This window comes from Diadema antillarum, unplaced genomic scaffold (assembly GCF_040938485.1).
Source record: "Diadema antillarum isolate AM-2024a unplaced genomic scaffold, OU_Dant_1.0 seq00001071_RagTag, whole genome shotgun sequence".
NCBI lineage: Eukaryota > Metazoa > Echinodermata > Echinoidea > Diadematoida > Diadematidae > Diadema > Diadema antillarum.
The window spans coordinates 193,077-215,103 of NW_027271896.1; the positions used below are offsets into that span (position 1 = coordinate 193,077).

At 37.8% G+C, this 22,027-nt stretch overlaps 1 protein-coding gene across 1 annotated transcript; it reads left to right on the plus strand.

The window, feature by feature from the left end:
• Positions 1–5,817: 5,817 nt before the first annotated feature.
• Positions 5,818–20,610, plus strand: LOC139743346 (26S proteasome non-ATPase regulatory subunit 13-like). The gene is made up of 10 exons (XM_071653836.1): positions 5,818–5,950; positions 9,810–9,888; positions 10,365–10,455; positions 11,607–11,737; positions 12,404–12,575; positions 13,540–13,619; positions 16,248–16,373; positions 17,077–17,220; positions 18,311–18,427; positions 19,443–20,610. The coding sequence occupies exons 1-10, from the start codon at positions 5,856–5,858 to the stop codon at positions 19,542–19,544; spliced, it is 1,137 nt and encodes a 378-aa protein (XP_071509937.1). The 5' UTR covers positions 5,818–5,855; the 3' UTR covers positions 19,545–20,610.
• Positions 20,611–22,027: the final 1,417 nt, after the last annotated feature.

Sequence of the window (22,027 nt, forward strand, 5' to 3'; positions counted from 1 at the left end):
AAAGCAATTTTCCAGAGTAATTATATAGCCATAGCTTCAGCAATACCAGGGAGGTGACTCACCTCCCTGGTATTACCAATAATGCAACTAGCTTCAATTTCTGAGAGATACGAGCATATTGCGCAGGAAAGAATATAATATGAAGAATAAGTCAGTTGGCATGATGAACTGCAAGATAGGGTTGTGTGTCCAGGAAGCCGGGTGTGACCGAGAGCTGATGTTAGACACTGTGATATAAAGTTATTGATTCTCATAAACGTGTCAAGTTAATCATGGTTGTCACTGCCCAATGTTGCTTGAACATGGCAGATTTGAAGCAGACAATTCATATCATAAACATAAAATAATGAAATTGCTCTTAGGTGCCACTACACCCTTGAAACCTCCTCGTCAAGAAGACTACCCCAGCTGGAAACGTCTGCAGAATGTCTGCTCGCCAGAAGTCAGAAGCTGCCCTGGAGAGTCAACATCAGCACACGTATAACTGTCTCGAGAGGATATTCGTGTTCAGTGAGCACGGTGTTACGTAATATCAAGACGTGTTTTCCAGACACGGACTCCTCTTTTGAAGGACGGAAGGAGTTAGTCCTATCAGGGAGGTGGAACAGCCACCTCCCTGGTCGCATGAAGGAAGCCGATTTCGTTTATCACATTTCTATCTATTTCTATCTCTGTCTACCTATTTTCGATTCAATTGAATTGAATTGAATTCGATTCGATTCGATTTTATTGTCCATTATCTATCTTCACATATTTTCCTCTCCATCTAGCTACCAATCTATTTGTCTGTAGTGTATAATCCTTGTGTCAGCTATAGTATATACTGATAATCATTACAAACGGTTTAAAATTGAGTGATGTGCGGGTTTATCATGGGTGCTTTTGTTCACGAAACTGAAAAACGTTGTACACTTGAGTCGAGTCGTCTGATACAGAAGAAAGCAAGAAAACAAACAGATACAAAAGCTTTATTTTTGAACGAAATGTGGAAGTGCTTCAAAATAGTTCTAAGAAATCGTCTAAATGCACGTTTTGTATAGCCAAGTTAAAACCTATTTGCAACCATATAGGTCCTAGGTACTTCATAGGTAGAGAAAGCCACCGGCTTAGCATGAAGTCATGCTCTTATGGGCTGGCACCTGTCAAAAAGTGAGAAAAAGAAGCTGCTAACTAAAAACGAAGCTAGCAAAAGGGACATTCTACATTGGAACGTGAAGATTGGCTCGAGTTGGGATAGAATATACCACAAAGTTTGACTATTGCTATATGATTTGGTGTTGCGTCGTTTTTTAATATCTTGTGTCAAAAATAATGAACCACGTTGATTTAACCAGGGACCTCCCTGATGGCAGCGACGCCTTTTTACCACATCTAGGGTCCTTCTCATTGATCTAATGAATAATTTACGCAAACAACCCAGAACACCGAGTACGGTACACAGAAGAATCGATAAGAGGGCGTTTTCAAGGTCGCCCCTACAAAGGCTTGACTCTGCATTATTCATGAGTAGGCGTTTGAGCACGAGTGACATTTACAAGATTGGAAAGGGGCTCCTGGAGGCGTTTTCGTGTTGGGGGGGGGGGGGGGGAGGCAGTAAAATTAGATCCAAGCTCGTTGTACCAAGGAGCTTCGAAGCTCCTTGGTTGTACCATATTTTTGAATCCTAAGTGCATCCAGGGAGGTGTGAGAGAGAAAACCTCCCTGATTATGTATTACGTGCGTATGCAGAGTATTTGTAGGCGCATGTGTGTATTTGTGTATGTGTAGGTGTATGTGTGTATGTATGTATGTATATGCGTATGTTTTGTATACGTGTTTGATTTTGGTTTTAAGGAACGGCATTTCATCGAATTCTATACAGCCCTTTATTCATGGCACGTTACATAATCTCTACCAACAAACATAAACTATATGACTTTGTTTTTAAGTTTTAAATCAACAAAGTAATGTCGGTGCATCGACGGCATCTCCTGTTCATTGAATGCAACGGTAGTGATTTAAAGGAACTGATAAATTTGATGCAATATCCATGATCTGGAATTCTTTAAAGATTAAAAAAACAAAATCATCTAACGACAACAGCCGACAAATGTAAAATATTATATGGTTATAAGAATCTCTTCATTCAGTTGGCGCCTGACAGCGGAATCAAGACCCTTTTACAGTTACCTGGGACATCTTCGGTATTATCTCACCTTTTGACTTTGGAACTCTCATTTGTCACCGTAAATCTGTCTTGGTTATGTTCATGCAACATAGGAAAAAAAGAAACTAGACTCTCTTGGCTCCCTCTTTTCATGGTCAAAATGTTGATGCCTCTACTTGCCGTGTGGTGAGATGTGGAAGCAGACGAGGACAAGGAGATGTATTGGGTGATAGGCACTGTAAACAAAGACATCGGGATGGACGAAGGGATCAGTGAATAATATGTCTGGCTGCTTATCCCCTTGGTATAAGCCTCTAACATTATATTTGTCTCTTCCTGGAAAAACTCCTTTGGTCTATGGGTTTCACGGTCAAAATGTTGACGAGTCTTCCTGTTTGCGTTGACCAGGTCAGAAGGGTATAAAATATAATGAGGTCACAGTTCATTTTGGCGGCACTGTGTCTTGACTCGTTCAACCCTCTGAGTGCCATGCTTATTTCCTGTCCATAGGTATATTGTATGTGGAATTTGTACACTCTTGTCTCATTGACACAGACGGGGTTAAAGACAAACCATCTACAGGCATTAATAAGTCTGGATGTACATTTTTCTGTCATTCCATCGAATGTTCTTCCTCCCTCTATCTCCCTCGCTGATCTCATCTTGCTCTAGCTCTTAGTCCTTTTCCTCCTCTTAATTTTTCTTATACTCAACATTCTCATCCTTCTCCTCCAACTCCTCCATCATTTTCTTCTCCATCTTCTTTTTCTTCTTCTCCTCGTTCTAATCTCCACATCTTCCTCGTCGTAAAATTCAATTCCATTCAATTCAATTTTTATCTCCTACTCATGAGGTGGAAAACCCTTGACAGACAAAAGAGACTCATGGGTGCAATGGTGTAGCCAAAAATCGTTTCAAAATTTTCATTTAGGGGATGAGACAAATTGGGAGAAGGTGAGAGACATTAATTTTTATTCTAAAGCAAGTCCAAGAGACTTTGGCAAAGAAAGAGTATGTCAATGACGGAGAATAGACTGCAGATTAGAACAGGGAGACGCTCTCGTCACCTCCCTGATTAAAGATTGACAAGGACAAGAATACAGATGGCCAAATCGAAAAAAAAAGATGTAAAGAAGCAAGATACTGGTCGAATGATTAATAGAGCAAAATGAGAGGTCATTTTGGAAACATGTGTGTAAGAGGATAAATGAAGGCAGACTGTTCAGCTTCAGTGTATATACATTGACTCAAAATATGGTAGAAAAAAAAAAACTCTTACGAACCGCTGGACAGATAATATAGTTGATGTGAAATTCATAGAGTGTAAAACCGAGCGCAGTTTGAGCAGAAAAACCTTTTTGCATATTTCAGGACTGAGGTTAAATAAGTTAGTGTACTTAGATTTGAAACACAAAATACAATGCAGTTTTCGTGTATTTTATCTAAGTGTTTTAATTCATTTCTTTTTTATCTGTAACACCGTGTAGATATTATAGACGGAGAATTATCTACAGATGTGAGACTTATAGGGAGAGCCGTCATTTTCAGGTTACGAGAAGGGCTATCATTTGAAAGAGACTAAATAAAGAGAACTGTTTGTAGATTGCTAAACAACATATTGCTCCCAAATGTGATCAATTGTTTGAAAATGATTATTGTGCATCATTGATTATTACGGTGAGAAATACCAATTCCGAGTCGGAGTGTGGGCGGCCAGTGATGCCTTCCTAAATATATATATATATATATATATATATATATATATATATATATATATATATATATGTTTGTTTGTTGTTTTTTTTTGAGGGGGAGGGAGAGGGGGTGGGGGAAGAGGCTCATGAGATGATGCACAGCAAATCATATACATTGTATTTTCATGCAAGACGGTCTTTCCCTAAAAGTATTCTGAGACCTCCTCATTATTCGTCAAGACTTTCTTCACTTATAAATTCTAGGAGGCCTAATTATTCTCTAATCCCTTTCTATTATGAGTCGGTGTTGTGATCAATTAAGCTGTTTTCATGATTGTTAATCAGCTTGGTCTACTTTTTTTTTTCAATCCATCAACTCTCCCAGTCTTCCCTTGATATATTTGCTTAACGATTTTCGCCTTTCCCCCACAATCGGTTTGAGTTACCAAACAGGCAAAACGGCAATGCTCGGAACGAGTTTTTCCGTGGATTTTGATAAGTTTTCTTTGATTTTGTTTGTTAATTTCCATAAGTTTAAAATAGGCTAAAATGAACACTCTTTAAAAAAGTACTAATAATTTTCTTTTTAAAATTGTACGTTTCATTGAATGACACCCCAAACTCCCCACACGTGCATGGTGTGTAGATGTTCCAAAAAGTCCCGTTGAAGAGGTGAATCGAGGTTTGTTGAAACTAGTGTTAGTATTTTCCACATTTCTTTTTTTTTTTTTCTCAATGTAGGCTCTTTTTTGTCAAAGAATTTCTATTGACGAATTTGTCCGGTAACTGAGGTCTCATACTTGTAAATAAAACTGGACCAGCCCGAGCGTCACCCCCCCTTTTTTTTGTACCAAAGACATCGAAAACAGTGGAAACATAATAGAGAATAAACCATTATGTATCGAAGCCTGTTAAAAAACAACAACCTAATCAAATGTTATGGGTAATGAGGATGATATTCCACTACGCCGTGTACCTCATTTGGAAGCTTCACATACCTTCTTTAATTCTTTTTTTTTATTGGGGGGGGGGGGGGCGTTCGTTTAGGGATATAGATCTAAAGAAAAAAAGCATGAAAATTTTAAGTGGTAAAAAATAGTCTTTCTTTAAAGGGGGAATTCCGGACCAATCAAAATTAAAAGAAAGAATGAGACCTCGAAAGCCCAACAGCAAAACTTTGATCAAAATCGGATTAGAAGTAAGGAAGTTGTACAATTTTAAACATTCTCTCTTTTTATCAAAAAAGTACTTGAATAATTATTGTGATGAATAATCAATATGGTGTATGAATGCGCTGATAATGTCTAAAGTAATAACAAAAATTCAATTCTCCTGATATAAAAGACACTGTAAAACATTATTTTGTTCCAATAGCTGTTGCTGAATGTTCAAAATGATGAGACTGGAGCATGATGATTTCATAAAGAAGTAACAAATAACAATTAATATTTTCAAGATCTTTTCATGTGTACAAACCATATCGCAAGTTGCGACGCGATGACATCATCAACTCACCATTTTGCGTATTCATATGAACTGTTAACGAACAACTGTTTCGTAAAAATGAGCGAAACTTCACAATAACTTCCCTAGTTACATAACAAGGAACACTGTCATGAAGTCACGACTAAAACCATCCCACATTTTCTTATCATCTTCTTTCTCTTTCAACAGATTTATTCTCAGATATCACAAATTAAAAAGAATGATGTTGACTCACTTCGCGATCAAACTCTGAATTTTTATTCTAACACGTGTTTTTATGGAATTTTTTTTACAGCCAATGCAGGTGAGCCCTTCATTGGTACACGTACACTTGCAACTGCGGAAAACAGAATCACAGACGCTGCCATCAACGTTGATAAGCTACAAGTCTCTTTATCTTCGCTGAACCGCCTACCTGTTCACATCAACAAGGCGAGTACGAGGAGTGCGTGGTAGCTAGGAGGTGATGTGACGACTATGATGTGATCAGCGAAATTATCATTGCTCGGCAGACAACAATCACAAGCACGATGAGAGACGTTTCAGAGTATTTGAGTGAGCAGAAACGGAGCAATCCAGAGGTTGCGGAGGTCTGGAATGACATCGAAGAGCTTTATAATAAGAAGTGAGTGTATTATTTATACAACTGTGATGACTTGAACCTAAAATGAATGACGAGTTACTCTTCAGTGCCGCTGCTACTCTGCCGTGAGTCAGCTGGTTACATCGGATGTTAATATGGGCGATGTTATGATCCATTTAGCGGCAGGATTTTCCGGTCACGCGGTACTCACTTGTATTCACCTGTTTTGTCGGGCCTCTGACAGTCCTGTAATGCCCTCCCACTTTCAGCAAGCTTCCACAGTAGGCCTATGTCAGACTTGAATATCTTGCCGCCTTTACTGCAGTAATTTTTAATGTCACTGGCCTAGGGGGTAGGTTCGTAGGTACCTTCTGAGATAGGGGCGCTAACGTTAGCTAGTAAGTTGTTAATAGTTAGCCTTTCCATTACTAGTATTAGGAGTAAAATTTAACCGGCGTTAACGTTAACGTTAGAGCTCTTTTAAATTCTAGTTTGTTACTGTTAGCGTTAGTGTTAGTGTACTTTCGCACCTGTTTGTCAACTGATCTCCAAACATGCACAAACTCACCCTAGATCTGTAACAAGGTTAAAATTAGTTATTCAGTAACCTATACTTGCATCTGAGTCTCCAAAGACCCAAAGTGGAATAGAATTTAAGTTTGCACCCTTTTAACAACCGTAGTGTTACAGTTGTACATGTGTTGGAAAATCGTTGGAAAATCTTGATCGCTGTGCTGCTCTGTACACAAGCACAGTACGAATGCGTTCAGCGAGTGCACAAAGCCGCGAAGCCGAAGGGTCAATTTTGGTCTGAATGTATTAACGACACACCGGCTTCTTTTTCTTCTTCCAGGTAATACAGTCCACTAAATGTGTATCAGCGTACGTACTGGGCTTTTTCTATGCAGGTAGAATCTATTCCTAAATTTCCCCTTCCTTCCTGTCAATCATTTCTTTGTGGTTTTCCTCTTGTCTAACTTTCTCAGTTTTCTATTTAACCTTGATGGGTTGTTTTTCCCTCCAACTACAAAGTGTATAAGGATCTTTCCCCATAGTTGGAAAGTTTTATACAGAAAAATCCTTATGACATCTTCTCATGTGTTGTTCTAATGAATCATTTTCTTTATTTCCTTTTCAATTCTTTCTTTCCTTCCTATTCATCTTTGCTATCATACAGTTTTGATTCATCTCTGATTCTATAGTATTAGTCTACCTACACAGTGCTTTTTTGTTTTCAACATATTATTTTCTTTAAAGTAATTGCTTTCCTCTTTTCTTTTCAAACATCCATATCTCCCTTGCTTTCCTTTACGAATGCAAGTTTCTCTTCTTTCTTTCCTTCCATCATTTTTAGTGTACTCTCTTTTTTGTAAACCTTTTGTTTCATATTTTCTAGGTTTAACTTTAATACAGTGTACAATGTATCTTTTCTTTCATTTCCCCTTTATATTCTTTCACCCATCTTATAACCACATTTTTCACAATCTTCTTTCACTCTCACAAGCACACTTGTTTGACCAAAAGATCGGTCTGTATGTGGTCATCTGGCTTCACAGAATCCATTCCCATATAGTCGAAAATGATAAAAGACTCCTCTGGACAGAAGGATTTTTCTGTATAAAACTCACCCTATAACATTTGTTAAGTAACTCTAACTAAACAGGTCTAGACACTCTAATGCAACTTTAGTTATTCAGTAGGACCTAGGGCCTAGCCAGGCCTAACCTATTATTGAACCTTCTACATGTAATTGCATCTGAGTCTTCAAAGTAGAAGAGAAGTTCAAGTTTCGGAAAATCTTGATTGCCCGAAATGCTACTCTGTACACAAACAATCGGCACAGCACAGTACGAATACATGTATGTTCATCCTTTAATCCGAGTGTAGCGATGACAGCAGCTTTTTCTATGTTGTCTCAAGTGAAAAGCTAAAATTTGTTTTTTTCTTGTTTTCCTCAGCCAAGTCTTGTGGTAGTGGTTGTTTGCAGCTTTTATTCAAAGTGGTTGAGCGTGTGTTTGTGCAGCCCCTTATACCTTTCCAATTTCTTCTAAAATCTTTTCTTCTTTCATTTTCAGGTATTCCTAACTTTCCCTTTCCTTCCTTTTAATTTCTTTGTGGGTTCCTCTTGTGTAACTTCCTCAGTTTCCTGTTTGATTTTACTTTTTGCATTTAATTATTCTTTGTTTCCTTCATGGGTTATCTTTCCTTCATCTACCTTTCAAACTTTCCTTTCTTTCCTTCCATCTACCTTTCAAACTTTCCTTTCTTTCCTCTCCAATATCTTTTTCTTATATTTCATCCTGATGTGTCCTTTTCTTTATTTCCTCGTCAATCTAGGCCCTACCAGTACACTTTCTTTTCTTCGTATTCATCTTTGCTTTCATCCAAATTTGATTCATCACTCGTATTATTCTACCTAGTGCTTTTTTGTTTTCTATCTTTAGTTCTTCTTTGCTTTCCACTTTTCTTTTCAAACATATTCATCTCTCCTTTGCTTTCCTTTATAATGCAAGTTTTTCTTCTTACTTGCCTTTCATAATCTTTTGTTTTTATCTTAAGTGTACTTTCTATTTTGTAAACCTTTTGTTTCACTTTTCCTGGTTTACTGTTTTAGTATCTTTTCATTCATTTCCTTCCCCCCTTTTCCTATTCTTTCTCTTTATATTCTTTCACCCTTGTCTTGTAACCACATTTTTCACAATCTTCTTTCATTCACACACACACACACACACAACACGAACAACAACCCCAAACCTCAATCACTTGCTACTGCAAGACTCAGTACAAGCTGAGGGAGAGGCGGAAAAACAGGATTATCGTTTTAAAGATAGCATTGAGATAGCTACATTTACATGTAGATAAATCGCTGTGCTCACTGCCATGCTGTGAACATGTTTTGTATGCATGCTGCGCCGTATGCTGCTGTGCAGTGCTGTTATTGCACAGCGAACTAACTATGATCGACATATTTCAACAAGTGTAAAAGTGTAAAACGGCAAAAATTCAATTTTTACTGGACTTGGGTCTCACTCATATGCAAATATTGGTGGTTGTTGGATATTGTGCAAATTTGGAGAGGCTCTTGAGGCCATTGGCCTGGGATGCTGATGAGAGCCCCTCTTCACTTCTCATCCATTTCACATGTGACATACACTGTATACTTGTAAATTGTCTCATGTTCACATGGTGATTATTTTGGTACTCACACGTGCACTGTCCATGATGAAAAGAAAAAAAAAAATTCTGTCTATTCGTTTTGACAAAAGTTGAGTCTTAATCAACTGATATGCAGTGACCCACCAAAGCAGGGGTGCCAGCGGCTTCACTTACTACCGGGCTGCCGCACCTATCGGCCTGCCACACCTATCGGCCTGATCCGACTCAGAAATTTTCAGTGCTTTGTTCATTCCATTCTCACTCTTTTTCTTGTTGCTTTTTAGTCTTGTCACAATGTTCGTCTGCTTTTAACCAGTTGAGGGCTGTTGTATTTTGCTACAACACGCATTTCCCATAGACGCTTGCCCAAGTATGGGTATACTCGGGACTCGTCCTCAACGGGTTAACTGTGGAAGACAACACATACTGTGTAGTTACTTGCGTTTAGCTGTACCTAGCTGTAGCTATCTTTACCTATCTTGATATCTCCCAACCAACATATCTATCAGACTGTCAGTTGGATGATCACCTGGATGTAACTTTGAAAATATTTCAATGGAGTTCTTTGGGTGCCCAGTACTTTGTGGTCCATTGTCATTGTTACTTTACTTCACTATTATTTAAATACTCAAATACATTGTAGGGTGTCATGTGCAACCTCAGATTGAAGGAGATTTAGTGCATGCACTACTTGTATCTTACCTCATTCATTGCAGTCTCTGCTCTATTTCTGATATTGATGCAGGTTATGGCATCAACTCACTCTAAAATTGTTGGACTTCGTCAAGCAGCCCATCTTTGCACAAGGAGATGGACTTATCAAGGTATGGCAACCAACATGTACTTTACAACAACAAAAAAAAAAGAAGAAGAGAAGAAGATAATTAAAATAGGGGTATTCTTAATGCTCCCTACTTCTGTCTTACATTTCGTGAAGCCTTTGTATGGCAATCGTGGTGAAGTATGTGTATTACATGTAGCTAATGAAAAACAAATTGTTTTGTGTGTTTTCTAATGCTAGTGAAGATAAGATGTGTATATTATTTGAAAGTTTCTATGCACCTGTGTCAGTGCTTGGAGTATCAGACTGTCAGCATTACATGCAAACATTTTCACATTCAAGCTTGATGTGAATTTACAATGTAAAGGGCTGTCAAACAAAATGGTTTATTTTATTTTATTTTTTTAAATCATGGCTGCTCCTAAAACATTGATTGATAAGTACTTGTTTATGTAGGGCAATCTGTCAATGAAAATGCAATGTATACCGTGATTTACTGGGTTTTTTTTCCTCATGCAGTTGTATGAAAACTTCCTGTCCGACTTTGAGCATAGGATCAACCCCCTATCACTGGCCGAGCTTGCAGCTATCATTGTGCGACAGGTCCCAGGTAAGGGAGTTCAAGAACCATATGAAGAGTTTGATTGCAAAACAAGTTAACTCCATTTTAGTTAATTTGAGGTATTTGCATTTAGAGCTTCTAAAAAGCAGAGCGAATTATAAGAAAGTGAGGGATATGTTTAATCATAAGTTCTAGAATTTTCCTTGTGATGTAACAAGTGAGGTATCACTGGAATAGGTCTATTTCATGATAGACTTGCTTTAGCAAGTTTAAAAATGATGCTTAAATTGGCACTTACACGCATGTAGTCTTTTTGCGATCAAACTCTTCATATAATTTTATTATACACTGTAGCAGATCATCAGATAAGAGCTCCTTGCCAGCACTCCCCTAAACCAGAGAATTTGTATATGCGACTTTGTGATCAATGTCAAAGTGAAATTAAACATAAATGTTGATAGAATTTTACATGATACCTGTTTCATACAGTCAAAGGTAAGGAACCAATCACTTGACATACATGTGTAGGTGGTAATTTTGCCATTTTGTCTCTTACGTGAATTGTGACAAACATGTCCCATTACTGACTGCCTACAGCAGCTGTATCAAAACTTCAAGTGGTGATAGATGTCTGTAATACATGTATCTTGGTGTTGATTTCATCTACAGAGGAGGTATTCATACAAATGTGTTTCACATATTTTGTTGTTCTTAATTTGGATGAACAGTAGCAATGTATTAAGAAGAAAAGTGCACAGAATCTAAAATCTACTTGAATGTCTAGATGTGCTTTATACATGGTGACAGACAAACAGTAACAGTATGTTTAAATATACAATGTGCTAAAGTCAGCAAATTGGAGATGATTATGTTGAGTGTTACAGAGAAAAATTGTCTTTCCAAATTTGCCTTTTTTTTTTTTTTTTTGTTCCCAGTAACTGCAGTCAACTCCGTGTTAGTCGACAGAGCATCTTATGGGTTGAATAATCGGCCACGTCAGTAAGAATTTAAAAGTCCTAATTTACGTCATAGCCTTATATGTCTTATTCTCTGCATATCGAATGCGAAAATTGAATATCACCCAAGTCTATGCATTTTTGTCAGTCCTGCATATACTATGTAGAGTTGACTGTTTATGGATTGATGGCAGGTTGTTTGACGTTATGAAATGTTCTCTTGCATTGCTCAATCCTGTGCAGATTACAATGAAGCATTGGCTTTCATGGATAAGATGGAGGAGAAGGTTAAATCCGATGACCAAGCGGTCATCCTTTGCACTACAGTCAACGGGATGATGAAGCTGAAGGTTAATGACCTTGAAGGCACCAAGGTGTGTGAAAATAGTGAATCCTCTTACTTTCTACAATACCCTGAATCAATAAATATATGTACGAAATGAACATGAAAAAAAGGGCCTCTCTTTAAAGACATGTACTCTCTACTTAATTGCTTCAATGCTTCAATATGAAGGGCTAAATAGACAGATTAGCTGACTTTGTGTACAGCTGTGCACCTTTTTTAGCCCAAGGCCGCTTTGGCTCCTACAAATCATTTCAAGGCTCATAGTTTGATTGAATTTGAATCTTTTCTATTTTATTTTTGATCAACATCGCAGCCCACGCATGACAGCTTTGCGGCCCACCAGTTGAAAAGCAGGGGTCTATGGTACAAGTGTTCCTTTTGAAATGTGTTTGAAAACGAAGGTGTGCTTGCTACACAGTATGTGCATGATAAATATTTTACTTTCAGTAGAAACCCCTTTGCTTTATATAAAGAAAATTTGTAGTTTGTGGGAATCAAATACCCCTCGTTTCATGTCCCTGAATTAGAGAGCATAATTATTTTGGCAAAAATATCAGTGACAAGTAATAGAACAGAAGTCTCTTCATGTCCTGTATGAAGTAATAGCTGAAGTGAATCACATTTCATGTGTCGTCTTTTTTTTTTTTTTTTGTTTAGTATTTCTGCTCCAAATAATTTTACTTTTCTCTCCCAGGCCAGAGTTGAAGAGGCGCAGAAAATCCTTGACAACTATGATGGGGTGACGTCTGTCCATTCCAGGTTCTATGACCTTTCCAGCAACTACTACAAAGTCACAGGAAACCATGCCTCCTACTACAGGGACGCCTTGAGGTATCTTGGCTGCCTGGACATCAAAGACATACCAGGTACAAACTGACTTACAACTTAGGGGCTCCTAGCTTATTGCACCTGCGGGGATGTTTTCTCTAGTGCGGGGATGTTTTCTCTTTGAGTAGTTTTTGTCTTTAGTTGCTAGTGCAGCGCTCAGTAGTGTAAACATATACTGGGAGTTTCAAACTGCAGGGGATCCTGTTGTATGTCTTTTGGACTGACTCTGTTGTAATTTGGTGCACTTATGTCTCTCAGGCACCTACTGTACATGAGTGTGGCCATGTTAGCACTCAGTATTGTAAAGGGGAATTCCAAAGCTGTTGGAAGTTAGTCTAGAAAGAATAAAGTCTTCCAAGCACAACAACGAAAATTTGATCAAAATTGGACGAAAATTAAGGAAATGATGTTGTAAAGTTTTGCTAATTTTCACATAGCAGTTCTTGAACAGTCTATGCATATATGCAAATAGTGAATTGATGATTTCAACCCTTCTTAACCTGTTATATAGATTCTACATGAAATGTTAAAATTTCCACTTTCTCGTTCACTTGTAATTACTGATATGCCCCAGTCTCAAATCTTAATTATATTTGACTGATCATACTTTGAAGTTATTCAGCCAGGAATAACATAATGTTTGACACTTATATAACAGAAAATTTAAATTTGCATCATTTCACCATTTTCGTCAAAATGTCATCTTTACAAGAATTTTTGTGGTCAAAAATTAGCAAATATGTGAAATTTCATATCTTTCTTAGTTTTAATATAATTTTGTTGAAATTTTCATTGTTGTGCTTGTCATATTTTACTCTATCCTTTTCAGACCAACTTTTAACTGACCTGAAATTCCCCTGTAATGACTAAAGACATTTTCCCAATTATGAAAAGGTGTTTCCTCAAATCTGCCAATAATGCTGTTTACATATATTGTTGTGCACTTCATGAAATGAAAGATGTAATTGCTAAAATGGTTTGTACTAATATTATTTGTATCAGATGCAGAAAAGAGAGAAAGAGCCTTCAACCTAGGTCTTGCAGCCCTTCTTGGTGATGGTGTCTACAACTTTGGTGAACTGGTGAGTAGACCATTATTATTTTTTTTTTCAACTATCTAATGGGCAAGAAGATTTCCTAGAATTGGTTATATGTTGTGTATGTACACTGTGGCCATGTATTTGATGAGTGCAAAATGTCCAAAGAGAAGTATCTATCACATCAGAAGACAGTGACATAATTTCTTCCTTTTTATGCCTCCGCCACGAAGTGGCGCCGGAGACATTATTTTTTCGGGTTGTCCGTCCGTCCGTACGTCTGTCCGTCCGCATTCGTTTACGCGATAACTTGAGTAATATTGACTGGACTTTAACCAAACTTGGTCCAAGTATAAAATATGATGGGACAATTACTTGATAAGATTTTGGATGAAATCGGCTTAAGGCCAAAGGTCAAAGGTCAAGGTCAAATCATGAAATTGTATCCGATTACGTGATAACTCAAGATCGGATCAAGCAAATTTCACCAAAATTGGTCCGAGGATGATGTGTGATGGGACAATTACTTGTTTAGTTTTTGAGTGAAATCAGACAGAGGTCAAAGGTCAAAGATCATGGAACTTGGTACATACGCATGTACTGATTGGCAGGGATTATCTAGGGAATTTAGGGGTCATGGGTCAATAGTCAGGGGTCAAAGGTCAAGGTCAAATCCTCAAAATTTCACTATTTCCTTCATATCAATGCAATGCTTGCAGGATTATTTTAAAACATACATGTATTACCTAATGGAGGTTCTCTGGGAAACTTCCTGCCAGAAGGTCAAGGGTTAAGGGTCAAAGGCCAGGCTTAAATGCAAAAAAAAAAAGAAATCTATTTTATGCTGTAATTCACTTTTTATGCCTCCGCCACGAAGTGGTGCCGGAGGTATTATGTTTTCGGGTTGTCTGTCCGTCCGTCCGTACGTACGTCCGTCCGCATTTGTTTATGCGATAACTTGAGTAATATTGACTGGAATTTTACCAAACTTGGTCCAAGTATAAAGTATGATAGGGGAATTACTTGATTAGATTTTGGGCGAAATCAGCCAAAGGTCAAAGGTCAAGGTCAAATCATGAAATTGTATCTGTTTACGCGATAACTCAAGACTGGATTAAGCAAATTTCACTAAACCATGTTCAAGGATGATGTATGGTGGGACAATTACGTGATTGATTTTTGAGTGAAATCGGACAGAGGTCAAAGGTCAAAGATCAAGGTCAAATCCTAAAATTTATCTGTTTACGTGATAACTCTAAACTGGATGAAGCAGCTTTCACCAAACTTGGTCCAAGGATGATGTATGATGGGGCAATTAATTGAGTAGATTTTAGTGACATTGGCAAGAGGTCAAAGGTCAAAAGGTCAAGGTCAAATGCTAAAAATGTTGCTATTTCCCCCATATCCATGCAATGCCCGAAGGTATTTTCTTGAAACTTAGTGTAGACATGAACTACAGCATAAAGATTCTCCAGAGAGAGTTTCATGTCATAAGGTCAAAGGTCAAAAGGTCAAAGACAAGGTGAAAATGTTACAATTTCACTTTTCTCACAAATGGTTCAATGTATCTTCATGGAACTTGGTACATACACATTTACTGACTGGCAGGGATTATCTAGGGTATTTAGGGGTCATGGGTCAATAGTCAGTGGTCAAAGGTCAAGGTCAACTCATCAAAATTTTACTATTTCCCTCATATACTAGTATGCAATGCTTGCATTATTATTTTTAAAACTTAATATACATGTATTACCTAATGGAGATTCTTGTGGAAATGTCCTGCTAGAAGGTCAAAGGTTAAGGGTCAAGGCCAGGTTTAAATGAAAAAAAAAAAATCAATTTTATACTGTAATTACACTCTTTTCAAGACATTCAAGATATTTCTGACAAACCTGTCATTTTGATTTTGCCAGTTATGTGAAACTGTCATCACACATTGTGAAGACATTACATATACACCTATTGGGAGAATCATGCATTATGGTGGAGGCATCATGGCGACATTTCTAGTTCATCATACCTTGAAAATTACTCAATGCATAAACCTGTTAAAGGGTTGGTCAAAAGTCAAGTAAAATCCTCAATTCCCCAAATACACGTACCTGCACTCTTAGACAATAGCAAACCTAGTTCAAGGAAAGTGAACATTCAAGACATTTATGACAAACCTGTCATTGCAATATTTTGCCACTTATGTGAAACTGTCATCACACATTGTGAAGACATTGTACTATACACATTGAGAGAACCATGCATTATGGCGGAGGCATACCAGTCGCCATAGTGACATTTCTAGTTCCTTTTGTTTTTCTTGCTTTGCAGGTGTTTCAGTTGCAATCAAAGTTTTGTGATATGATCATCAAGCTCAGTTGATGTCTGGTCACAATGACTGGTGTTGGATAATGGGATAGTTTCATCTTGGCATGAGTTTGTCTTGTCTGTGACATCCAGGTGTAGGATACTTTTGATCATGTCTAAAAACTGCAGAGAACTTGTCATGTGGCTTCACATATTGTGTTATTACAAGCTTACTTCGCAGTCTCTGCTGTCTGTATAGTGCTGTCGTGTTGTACATGGTGTATTAAGTTTTTCAATGCTATGGGTGTCATTAGGATAAGGTAGTGTAATTGAACTGGGATGTATTCATCTCTTGATGATGCCTCTTCTTGCCAGCTTGCTCATCCTGTTCTGGCTTCACTCCGCTCTACTGACAAGTCATGGCTAGTGGACCTCCTTTTCGCATTCAACAGTGGCAATCTGGACCAGTTTGAGTCACTGGCACAGGTGTGGAAACAACAGGTGGGTTTGACATACATCATGCAAAAATTTACTTTGTGCCTTATATCTGATCCACACTGTATGGCCTACATACTGGAAGTAGCCAAAGTGGCTGAATTATTCTAGATTGAATACTGTATATACGCTATATATTGCCAAAAAGGTTTTTATTTTCAAAAATTGTGCGAGTCTGGTGCTATTCGCAATTTAACAACACACAAACGTATTACATTGCAACTCTGATACTAACATGAGTGTGATGTGCACGTGTATATTTCTACCTCTATTTTTGTACTCCACAATTGCAAAATTAAACACTCACGATATTGTCTGGGACTCCCAGTTCACAAAAAAATAGACTCACTAAATACAGTGAACTCCTGTTATTACGAAGTCCTCCGGACTGGCGGTTTTCATTGTCTTTATAACCAAACATCATAGTGTATAAAGGATGATAATGTTGGGACCTGAATTTTCATTTCGTTGTAACAAGAATTTTGTTATAGCCATGTCTATTGTAACGAGCATGCACTGTATGTGGTGTGTTCAGCATGTAATTGAAAGTATCAAACTAGTACTTACAGTACTGTAGGTGAGTAAACAATTCATTATCTCATTTTTGCAGAAGATTGATTTGATGGGTAGTATATTGTTGTAATCCTGCATTTTGTGCAAAATGTTCATCACCAACCTTGACCCTTTTTTTCCCCCCAATTTGCTCCAGCCTGACCTGGCCACAAGTGAGCTGCCCCTGAGGCAGAAAATCTCCCTCCTCTGCCTGATGGAGATGACTTTCACGAGGCCGGCAAACAATCGAAGCCTCTCTTTTGCAGAGATCGCCCAGGCTGCCAAGTTGCCACTCAATGAGGTGAGATGTCCCCAAAGTTTTGATGTGTAATAGAGAATAGAGCATAAGGAGCCTAGCTTATTCACACTTGCAGTGAAATACTGAGTTATTTTGAATGTGAACACAAATACTCCGCAAAATCAACCACAAAATCCTGTGATATTTAGGATGGTAATTCAAACTTCACGCGAAATATACATGCAAACTTTGAGTGTGAATCGTGTTCTGAAACATCATCCACCGCACTGCGGTGTATTTTTCAAGTGACCTGATACACTTAATGTCTTTTCCCCACAGTAGATGTGTGTATGTGCGGTGCTTCTCTTGGAGAGTTGTACTTTTGAGCCAGAAATACCACTGTACCATATAGAGAGTTAATGAGAGATAACTTACAATGACTGAATGAATGAAGATCCTTTTTTTTCAATCCTTCATTCTTTCATTTGTATTTCTGGCCAGAAATATCACAGGATTTTGTGAATGAGACCAGTGCCAACTGAAGTACCGCAATACACATATCTATTATTGTGATATTTTTGTCAATGAGAACAGTGACAGTGTATATTTCTAACCTTGGCATACATGTAACAACACAATAATTCTAATGTGAATGCACCCACTATTAACACTGATGTGGCCAACCTGGGTAAACAAGGAGATGCTTTCATGTTTGTTATCCTTTTATTAGTGATATTGTTATCTTTGTAATCATATTTGTTGTTCTTCTTGTGATGATGATGACGATGATGATATTTATGACATATTGATATCTTAATCATCATTACTATTTTTATTGCGGTAATCACAAGTATTTCATCAATATCTTCAGTGTCATTATTTTTCTAAGGCTTTTCAAATATGAGACAAGGTGACAATAAAAGAAAAGTCAAACATACTGTAAAAGTGGAAATTTTCGCGGTGTTCAAATTTCGCGCAGATCGCGCAGATCGCGCAACCATATGTGCCTGTGCGTGATGTCTTGATTCGGCGGAATTAAAAACATGCGAAACTCTTCCGACCCGGCCAAGCGCGAAAAATTAGTCACGCGAAAATATCCACTTTTACAGTAGTCTAACTTGAGCTACATGATTGTTTGTTTCCCTGTTCTTAGGTTGAGATCTTGGTCATGAAGGCACTGTCCCTGGGGCTGGTGAAAGGCTCAATAGACCAAGTGGAGAGCAAGGTACACATGACTTGGGTCCAACCCAGGGTCTTGGACTCCAAACAGGTAAGATGCCATGTTCAAAGAGGGTCAGGTTCCTACTTGATACAGTTAATCTTAGCCTTGTAACAAATATGAAAACAACAATTTTCAAATGCACTCACATTTGTGTCTAACCTCTCCTCAATTTAAGTACATTCAACTGCTGGCTTTTTCTCTGTTCAGTACATGGTTGTTACATGCAGAGGCTGATTTCTTGTTTTAACGCAGCAGAAATCTGTCAAATGTAACGGGAGATCCATCAAATATGAGATGCTGGAAATAAAGTAATGCCCAAAGCTTGACTGAACCCTGCACGAGACTTTTTTTTGAAGTGTTTATATGTAATATGTGCAGTGTAAGTTTCAGCTACTGTATAACGGCATATCGTCGCTGGGGTGACAAGACCTTGTATCTTAAATTTTTGATGAAAATTACTTTTTTGGATTAATGGTCAAATAATGGGTTAAGTGAATAGTGATGTCCTGACCAAATTCAAACTGTCTTACTCCAAAGATAAAGCCACCATGGCATGTCAAACGAAAGGCTATCCCATTCGTTATAGTGCTTTGGCCGCCTTGTTTTTTTGCTCTTCTGAACATTTCACATTTTGTAGATACGAGGTCTTGTCGCCCCAGCGATGATATATATCTCAGGGTTTTTTATTTTCCTAAATTTCACTTGTCTGGTGCTAATTGCAAATATAAAAACATGCAAAATATATACTCTGATCCCAACATAAAGTGACTTGCATGCACATTTCTCAATTCATTACTGTACTCAACGCTCATGAATTTAACCATTTTTGGGGAAGTCCCAATTTGTGAAAAATCGGACTGGCTAAACATTTGGCGTATACAGTATATTAGGCATATACGGTATATAAACGAATCTGAAAAGGATGAAATGAGAGGCACATCTCAGTGTGTAGCATAGAAGCCAGTAGGTTTCAAGAGTGTCACCCTGTTGGTTAACCAGGGCTGTTGTCATTCAACTGGAATTGCAAGTTGGAAGTTTTTTGTTTGTGACTCCTTGTTTATAGATTGCCACCATGCAGACTCGTCTAGGAGAGTGGTGCGAGTACATCAAGAACACACAGCTCATGTTGGAAGACCGGGCACAGGACATCCTGGACAGGAATTGAATTGGCCCAGGGGGTGATCTCACTGAGATCACCAGGAGATGGACAGTGAATTGGTCACTCCAGTGTCTGGTTTAGCTATGCTTTATTCCACCTTGTCGGGCCGGAAGGGAATTTGCCACATTCTCACTCGTCCCAAGTCTCAACATGGATTCAACGACTAAACCTGGAACACTTTAGTGGATATTCGAATGCAAGTCATTCAGCTGTCATCATTCACATGAGTAACTGTGACGTTATTAGGGCCATCAGATGGTATAAGTTGAAGGAGGGATAGGGTGTGTGTTCACAGGAAGGCAGAATGTTTTTTATGTTTGTAGGGGGAAAAGTCCAGGGCATAGGTATACATGTTTATTTATTTGAGGCTGGAAGCTTGCAGAGTCTTTTATGAACAAATGCTCAATAAAATGATCCCTCTAGAATGGCACAGGTCTATATTTGTAGGCTTGGAATGACATTAGATTTCGGCTTGTGAACATACTGTTTGTATGTTGTTCACAGTCTTTATTCATAATCTTAATTTAACTTAGACACATCTAATTACCGGACTTACGTACAACCCTGTCTAGAACCTATTTTTGTAGCTAACTGCAAGGTGTTTCCGAAGTTAGGACAGCTGACTGATCAGGGCTGTTACCAGAGTGGGCAGCAGATTATTATTATTGTTTGGTTTTTTTTGGTCAGAAGCAAACCTCTGGATATTCTAAAATTTTCTTCTCATGGCCTACAATATATTGTTGTCACAAGGAATAGAAATTATTGTTTGTTTGTTTTGGTTGGGGGGGGGGGGTGGCTAAAGATAAATAAATGCATTTTGCATGATTTAAAAGAATTTATATGTTTCTTATACAAAATCTTGATTTTCGAGCAATTTTAATGGAGGTAAAAATTGTGAATATGTGAAAAATCTGCCAACTAAACATGAAGCCCAACAGCTCAGAAAGTAGTTACCTGTATTAAATCAGGGTCATGTGGTCTGGTTTCACATCTGAAAAGGACTGATTCTTAGTTGAGTCTACGACTACTTAACTTCCCAGGCCCTGAACACAGAACTGTTCCTTTCCATCTCTTTGAGCCTTGTACAAATGTATTAGAAAAACTGAAAATTTTGAAATGTCCCCCCCCCCCAAAAAAAAAAAAAGAAAAAAGAAAAAAAGTGCAGATTTCACAGAGCTGGTGACCATTAGTTGTATGTGTGATTAATCTGTGGTCATATTAGGCTCTTCCAATCCAACAATACTGGAAAAAAGGGAGAGTGGGTGGGGGTGGGGTTGGGAAGTGAGAGGAACCATATTCAGTGTTCATGTCTAATATTTAGTACATGTTGAATCTAAATGTGATTAAGTATGTGTATATTGTCCCAGGCAGATGGATACATGTATGTGGTAATGATGTGTACTTGCAAATAAAAGAGCATCATCATCGTGCTACTTCCATTGTTTTTGTGATTTTAAAAAAAAAAATCAAATTTGCTTTTAAATTGAAAGGAAGACATAAAATCATTTGGTACTTCTATTCTGTACTCAAAAATATTTATTGACACCATGATTGGGAATACATAAACCAGCACATGTCCAGGTTCTTCTATTCATTAGTAGAGTATTGCCGCAACAGTCCCAAGAAAAAAAAAAAAAGAAGTGCATTTCCCCTAAATACAAGTATATGCATCTGCACAGACAATTGCCTGGTGTTGCCAACATCAAACAACCCATCTTCTTCATATAACACCATTACAATAAAGGCATAAATAGTCATCATGAAGAAAACATCCAAAACAAATTACATGTCTAAAGGAAAGGATTATGCAAGAAAAGTATGAGGGGAAAATAAAAAGCACCAGTTGTAGAAATGTCTGGCACATTTATATCTCCAAATCCAGATTCACAGCATTACGCATACAGATGTACTTACATATTGTCAATAAAAGTTCTTTCTTTATTTCTATTTTATTCTTTTTTAGATTCTGTTAATACACACATAATATCATCAGGATGTCAAGAATTTTACCACTGAAAGTGTCTGTAAAGAAACACTCTGGCACAGTGAGTGCTAGTAACGACTACATGTACCAGTAATTACAGTACATAAATACAGTGTGTAGCGTGTAGGATAACATTACAAACTACAGTCCCCAAACCCCAAATCTGAATAACAAGTTCCTGCCTCGCAAAAATCATTTGTACTGTGGAACCTGTAACAAAGGTCATTTATAATAAGACCCTCTTATAACACGGTGATTTTGCAAGTCACAATTCTATATCTGTAAAGTTGTTTTTGTACCTGACATAGTGAGAAACCTTGGGCCCTGTTTTATGAAGAGTTGAAATTGATTACAATAGTTGATTTCAACTGCAAGTCTATGGCAGCCTGTGTGGTAAGGAAATTTAAAATTTTAATCGATTTCATCTTTTGATAAAATGGGGCCCTGATTAGCAAGGTACATCTACAATGAAATTGTCATTGTTACTAGGTTCTCATAACGAGGT

Coding starts and splice junctions, on each gene's coding strand:
- LOC139743346 (XM_071653836.1), top strand. CDS start 5,856: ATGAGAGACGTTTCAGAGTATTTGAGTGAGCAGAAACGGAGCAATCCA. Junction 5,951..9,809: donor GAAGAGCTTTATAATAAGAA/GTGAGTGTATTA, acceptor ATATTGATGCAG/GTTATGGCATCAACTCACTC. Junction 10,456..11,606: donor CATTGTGCGACAGGTCCCAG/GTAAGGGAGTTC, acceptor AATCCTGTGCAG/ATTACAATGAAGCATTGGCT.